At 35.2% G+C, this 7,007-nt stretch overlaps 1 protein-coding gene across 1 annotated transcript; it reads left to right on the top strand.

Moving 5' to 3' along the window:
• The first annotated feature begins 485 nt into the window (after positions 1–485).
• Positions 486–5,705, top strand: LOC111986218 (uncharacterized). The gene is made up of 6 exons (XM_065769751.1): positions 486–505; positions 619–766; positions 1,636–1,712; positions 1,851–3,725; positions 4,513–4,627; positions 4,721–5,705. Exons 1-6 carry the CDS (start codon positions 503–505, stop codon positions 5,422–5,424), a joined length of 2,922 nt encoding a protein of 973 aa, XP_065625823.1. The 5' UTR covers positions 486–502; the 3' UTR covers positions 5,425–5,705.
• The last annotated feature ends 1,302 nt before the right edge of the window (positions 5,706–7,007 follow it).

The following is a 7,007-nucleotide window of genomic DNA, read 5'->3' on the forward strand; positions in this document are numbered from 1 at the left end:
TTAAAGGCTTTGATCAGTGTAGCTTAGCCAAAACTCCAAAAAAAAAAAAAAAAAAAAAGTATTGAGTTATTTTTTAGTAATTTTTTTTGAAATATTAATGGAGTATTTTTTTTAATTAAGCTTTACCTTGAGTTTGATCAGGGAATATGGTGACGCATGAATTGATGTGATATCTCATGCGAATATGGTTAATTTTCTCTCTGCATAGAAGTGGACTTGTCTTTTGTAATTCTCATTTTCACATTACTTTAGGCCATAAACAGTGTTTTAAACAAATAGCTCTCTCTCTCTCTCTCTCCCTCTCACTCTCTACATCTATTATCTCTATTTTATTTTATTTATTGTAGGGGAACATGAAGCTTACCTGCTTTGTAAAAAATAACATCTGTGTTTAAGCTTTAATTTTTTTGGTAAGCAAATGTAGGAGTGATTTATATGTATGCAAGGTTTTGGGTGATTAGGATTACAATCTTCTTGTTCTTTCCTTCTTTGTGTAGAATATATGGTATGTATTCAAAATGTATAAATGCTTCTATGTATGCATTTTATTTTTTATAATTAATTATTGAAGGAAAGATGGTATTTTGGTATTAATTTTCTGAAATGTTGTCACTACAGGCGTTTAAAATGAATGGGATTCAGAGCAGGAAACCTTACACTACTGAGAAACCCGTCCCAGGATGTCTGGGAAGAATGGTGAACCTTTTTGATTTGAGTTCGGGCGTTGCTGGAAACAAGATGCTTACTGATAAACCGCATCATGATGGTAGTTTCCTTTCTCATATTTCTCTTCATTTTGTTATCTAATTTGCCATGAAATTTTCCGCTTTGCTTTGCGGTTCATATGTAAAATGTAAAATATTCTTGACTATAATTTTTTTTTTTTTTTACTGATCTTTGCTTTGGTAATCAGTTACTCTATAAATTCTTGAGTAGTTATGGGCATATGATTGTATTAATCGTGTAATCAAAAAAATTTTGACAGCCCCATTTGTTAAAGTTCACTTGTTTTAATGTCAGTCTATTCCATTACTGGATTTCTTTTTTGTATCTTGTAGTTGTTTTACAAAAGAACCATGCGCAATGTCATCTGGCATTGTTAACTATAACTTTTAAATTGCCTTGTACGTTCTGAAGTTCATGAACAATATACATTATGCTAGTGGAGAATTTTGATTTAATTTTGCTCACCTGTCTGCTTGGCCTGTATTATTGGCATCATGCTTAAATTCCTTCAGGTTGATGTAGATCCCCTTCTTTGGTGGTTAGTTACTTTGCTTTCTCTGTCGATGCCTCTCTCTCATGGGTGGGTATAAATCATAAAATAATAACTTCCCCACCAGATAGAGGCTTAAAGTAATTAGCATTTTGTGCTCAATTGAGTAATATTGTTGTTAAATTACAAAATCCTCTTTTCTCTCCTCAACCAGGCCGGCTACTTCTCTTATGGTTTCTTTAGTTGTATATTTTAGATTAAATTATTGCCGATGAGCTCTAATTTAATACCACTTCCTCCTTCCTATATAAAGAGATGGAGAGTATGGTCGTGGGTGTGCATTTTTAACTTAACAAATAAATTTAAATTATTTTATACTATTTCTATCAATTGTTGAGATGGAATTGGTTGTTTGGCAGGTTCTTCGCTCTCAAGGAGTAGATCGGATGTGGCAAGGACATGGAGTCCTCTTGGAGATCAGATAGAGGATAAATTGGTAACTTTTAGGGTTATTGTGCATAATTAATTATAGACCAGTTTGGAAACAATTTCTATGCAAGTGTCTCTCATTCATTTCTGAATCATTATAAGCTTTGATGTTCTGATTTGTGTTGCATTTCTGTGGAGCATGCAGATTGTGTCTGACTCAAGGTTCTCTTCAAGCAAGAAGGCAAACGGAACACCCATGAAGATGCTTATAGACCAAGAAATGTCAAAAGAAGGGGACTCCAAGCACAATCCACCCAATGTGGTTGCCAAGTTGATGGGGCTTGATGCCTTCCCCCACGTGCAGCCTGATTCAGCTGCTCAAAGAAACCATGCAAGAGGTTATTCACGGCGTAGTTTAAGTCATTCAGGAATACCATTGGGTTCTTGGCAGCAAGAAGAGGGCTTTTCTGACAAAGGCATGCTATGTGAAGTTTATCAGTCTCCAGAACACAATGAATATAAAGATGTTTATGAAATCTGGCAGCAATCTGAAAAGACAAATTGTAGAAGAGATAAATCACCACAGAAGGGAAGGCATAATGACAATATCAATGAGAAAAAGATGGCTCTTGTTCGTCAAAAATTCATGGAAGCAAAACGACTCTCTACAGATGAAAGGCTTCGCCATTCTAAGGAATTTCAAGATGCATTGGAAGTTTTAAGTTCCAATAAAGATTTATTCCTGAAGTTTTTGCAAGAACCAAATTCCTTATTTTCCCAACATCTATATGACCTGAAGTCTATTCCTCCACCTCCTGAGACAAAGCGTATCACTGTTCTTAGACCTTCGAAGATGGTTGATAATGACAAATTTGTTGGATCAGGGAAGAAGAATGATAAACAAATAAAGAAGCCAGCTAAGGTGAACCAAGCAGTTATGTGGGACAAAGGTGACCCTGGATATTCTCCTAGTTCTGTGAATCAGAAAGTTGATGAAAGTCCTTTTCAACCAACTAGAATAGTGGTATTGAAGCCTAGCCCTGGCAAGAGTCAAGACATCAAGGCTGTTGTTTCTTCACCTTCCTTATCGCCAAAAATATTGCACGGTGAAAGCTTTTATGAGGAAGCTGAAGACACTGAAATATTAGAATCAAGGGAAATGGCAAAGGAGATCACCCGGCAGATGCGTGAAAATTTGATGGGTCACCGAAGGGATGAGACTTTTCTTTCTTCTGTTTTTTCCAATGGCTACACTGGTGATGAGAGTTCATTTAACAGGTCAGAGAATGAGTATGCAGCGGGCAATCTTAGTGATTCTGAAGTCATGTCACAATCTCCTAGGCATTCATGGGATTACATCAATAGGTCTGGTAGCCCTTATTCTACTTCATCTTTCAGCCGTGCATCATGTTCTCCAGAGTCATCAGTTTGTAGAGAAGCAAAGAAGCGACTCTCTGAAAGATGGGCCATGATGGCATCACATGGGACTTCTCAAGAGCAAAGACATGCCCGGAGAAGCTCTAGTACTTTGGGTGAGATGCTTGCTCTTTCGGATACAAAGAAGTCAGTGGGATCTGAGAACAAGGATAGTAATAAAGAGCAAGAACCAAGGGAATCAGAGTCATGTGTAACCAATAATATAAATAAAGAAGAAGGTGTGGTTGATTCTCCTAAAAATCTTCTGAGGTCAAAATCTGTTCCTGCGTCTTCTACAGTGTATGGTGCCAGGCTCAATGTTGAAGTTTCTGATATTGAGGTGGTCAAAACACATGTTCCCAAGGAGCTGACAAAAGCAAAGGGCATGAAATCATCATTCAAAGGGAAGGTTTCAAGTTTATTTTTCTCAAGGAATAAGAAATCGAATAAGGATAAATGTGCTGCATCTCAAACTAAAGATGAAGCTAATTTTGCCTCCCTTGAAACAACAGCATCTCCATTACATCCTCATGGAGTGATTAGTGATGATGCCTCTCAACGTGTTAATGACGGTCGCCTTTGTCCTGATCTACATGTGTCATCAGGCAAAAGTTCTCCAGATTTGACCAGCATGGGACAAAAACAAGGCATAGCATCTTGTGAGGTAGTATTTATTTCTCATGCTTCTTTAAGCATATTATATATTTAATCATAGTTAATTAACACCCCCTACCCCCACCCCCCACGCGGCCCCCAAAAAAAAAAGGAAAAGGAAAAGAACATAATTTCCTGTAATATACATTGTTATTGTTTGCCAGTGTATGTGGTTGACGTCTGATTTCTTTGTACCCTTTGTCCTGATACTAGATAGATGTTACTACTATATTGCTCATTAATCTACCCTTTTCTATGCTTTCCCCGCTTGCCCTCAAATAATGAAACTAAAATGTAGAATGCCAGATAATCTAGGAGGTTAGTGATGAATGGAAATTGTAGGCTCTGAGATGGGTTAGAATATATGTAACAAGGATGCTGATAAGGGTATTGGTGCACAATGCTGCAGCATTTAAGCAAAATACATGCAATCATGATTCCCTTATTTTACAATGTGTCTGACATATTTGTTTTCATGAAGAAGAAATTAATATCAAAATTTAAAGTTGTAATATCTTTACTTCATAACTTATCAATTTTTTTGGTCACTGATTGTTGTCCATTACATTGTTCTAGCAAGCTATATGCCAACCTGAGGTTTCTGCTTCTAGTATAGCATGAGGCTCTTGATTGTCCCACTAAAAATGATGATAGAGCAATACACTGAACGCACTTAGCTTTTAGTATTGCTTTAATTGGTTCCCTGAATTGTTTGTTATTGTTGTTGTTGTTTCTGAATTTTGAATGCAGAATCCTGTAATTATATTATTTATCAATGGTTATCATACTATTTGCAGGCAGGATTATCTGTAACCAAGCCTGGGAATGTGAGTGAGAATCAGGACCAGCCGAGTCCAATTTCAGTTTTGGAACCACCATTTGAAGATGATAATGCAACTCTAGAGTCCTCTGGTAATATGAAGCAGTCTCATATCTGGGAAAGTTTTCGTTTATTTGACTTCATGCATCAATACCTTACTGACTTTTTTTTCTTCATATAAACAGGAAGATTGTTGCCTATTAAGTCTAACTTAATTGACAAATCACCACCTATTGAATCAATGGCTAGGACCCTGTCGTGGGATGATGCTTGTGCAGAGACAGCCACTCCTTATACATTAAAACCTTCAGTTTCTCCAGGCACTGAGGAAGAAGAACAAGATTGGCTTGGCCTTGTCCAAACACTACTATCAGTGGCTGGTCTTGAGGATGAGGTGCAATTGGAGTCATTTTCTGTCAGATGGCATTCACTTGAAAGTCCATTAGACCCATCATTGAGAGACAAATACGCATCCCTGCATGACAAGGAGCTTCTCCATGAGGCAAAGCGAAGGCAATGGAGATCAAATCGGAAGCTTGTATACGACTGTGTTAATGCTGCACTAATGGAAATCACTGGTTATGGGTGCTTAATGGGAAGGCAACGCAATGGGGCCAACAGCAGGGTCTTAGAGGGTGCGTCACCCATGTTAGCGGACTGCGTGTGGGCCCAAATAAAGGATTGGTATTCTAATGAGGGGAGTTGCTTTTTGGGGGATGTTGGGGAATGCAACAACCCGGTGGAGAGGATGGTGAGGAAGGAGGTTGTGGGAAAAGGGTGGAATGAGCTTTTGAGATTGGAAATAAATAATTATGGAAAGGAAATTGAGGGGAAGTTGCTGGAAGAGCTTGTGGAAGAGGCAGTGATTGATTTGACAGGTAGGGTGTGAAGAGGCTTTGCTCTTTTTTATTATTATTATTATTATTATTTTTTATATTAACTCTATAATTTGTGTATTTGATTTTCAACAAAGATGGTCCTACTCACCTAATCTCTTTTATATTGCAAATAGTTTTAGATAGTCTTTCTTTGATTGTTTGTTAATCTGATTTTCTGATTATATATGTACAAATGTATCAGCAACTTAACGTTGTTACTGTCATATCTGTCTTTATATTAGCCTTATTGGGATTGACAACCTAATTCAAGCTTAATGTTTTTATTTGTGAATTTATTTATTTATTTATTTTAAGTTACTCAGTGACATGGCCAACAATGTTTGTCAAGGTATTTATGTCCCGTGTCATGCTCATGTGGTATTTTTCCAGGTTGAAGTTCCAGCTGTTTGTACATGAGCCCTCTGGACTTGCTACTTAAACCAACTACCTTTGAATGATTCAAGTCTTAAATATCAAATTGTTGGACTTGTTCCCAAAATTTTTATACTAATAAAAGACCTGTAGTAACTGGTTTAAGAGAACTTAATTGGTAGGTTTAAGGGTACAAAGAATTTAATTGGGTATATATAATGAAGAGTTGAACCGCTGCTGAGTTGGATTTGACCATCAGCCTCTCCAANTAAAAAATCAAAGCGTACACAAAAGAGTTTAAAAATTGAGAATATAAAAAGAAAAAGAAAAAAAGAATCAAGAACTTAAATGGATGTCCATTGTTTTGCTTCTTTGTCAATCGTGGATCTAAGAATATTTTCTAGAGTGGTCATTAAAAACTTAAATTACAAAAAATCTAATTAAAAGAGAACTTCATATATTGATAAATATATATATTTTTTTAAAAGCACACACACAAATACATAAAGTCTTACAATTTCTTTCTACAATTTTTTTTTTTTGAAAATTTTGCATGATAGTTTATTACTAATGTTGCAAGTTACATATCTATCAAAATTTTAATTAGATAAAATTTTCTTGGGATTTTTCTTTTGTTTGTAAGGACATAATATATTGTTAAGGGGACTAAAGTTTAAGGACAAAATTTGGCTACAAAATTAATTGTATCCTAAGGCTACAACTCTCATTAAATAAATTAACATGACACATATTTGAAAACCAAATTGTTAAATTGCATGTTCTTTATGTTCTTAAAACACATATCAAATTTCATGTCAATCATCTGTTATTTAACTTTGATCCATAAATTTAATTTTTATGTGTAATTTTAGATTACAAAAACCCAAAATTTAAATATTTAATTGATGACATAGCTATTAATCTTTGATCTTCTTGAAATTTGCAAATATGGAGGATATAAGAAAAAAAATGTATTCTATTTGTGGATTTGTCAAAATTCATGCAAAATAATTAAAATAAAAATTGAGTAGAGTTATAGTCTTTAGTTTAAAACCAAGTTCGTTACCAAATTTTGTCCATAATTTAATTATGTTGGGTCTAACAAAAATTTAGTGGTCACAGATATTTTTAAGGAATTAAAAAATCATAAATTTGAAAAATTTATATATATATTTTTTCTAGGTCAGGGTAATCCTTTGACCACCCTGATTTGAATGTGGAG

The sequence above is a fragment of the Quercus suber genome, unplaced genomic scaffold (genome assembly GCF_002906115.3).
Source record: "Quercus suber isolate HL8 unplaced genomic scaffold, Cork oak 2.0 scaffold_1339, whole genome shotgun sequence".
Taxonomy (NCBI): Eukaryota; Viridiplantae; Streptophyta; class Magnoliopsida; order Fagales; family Fagaceae; genus Quercus; species Quercus suber.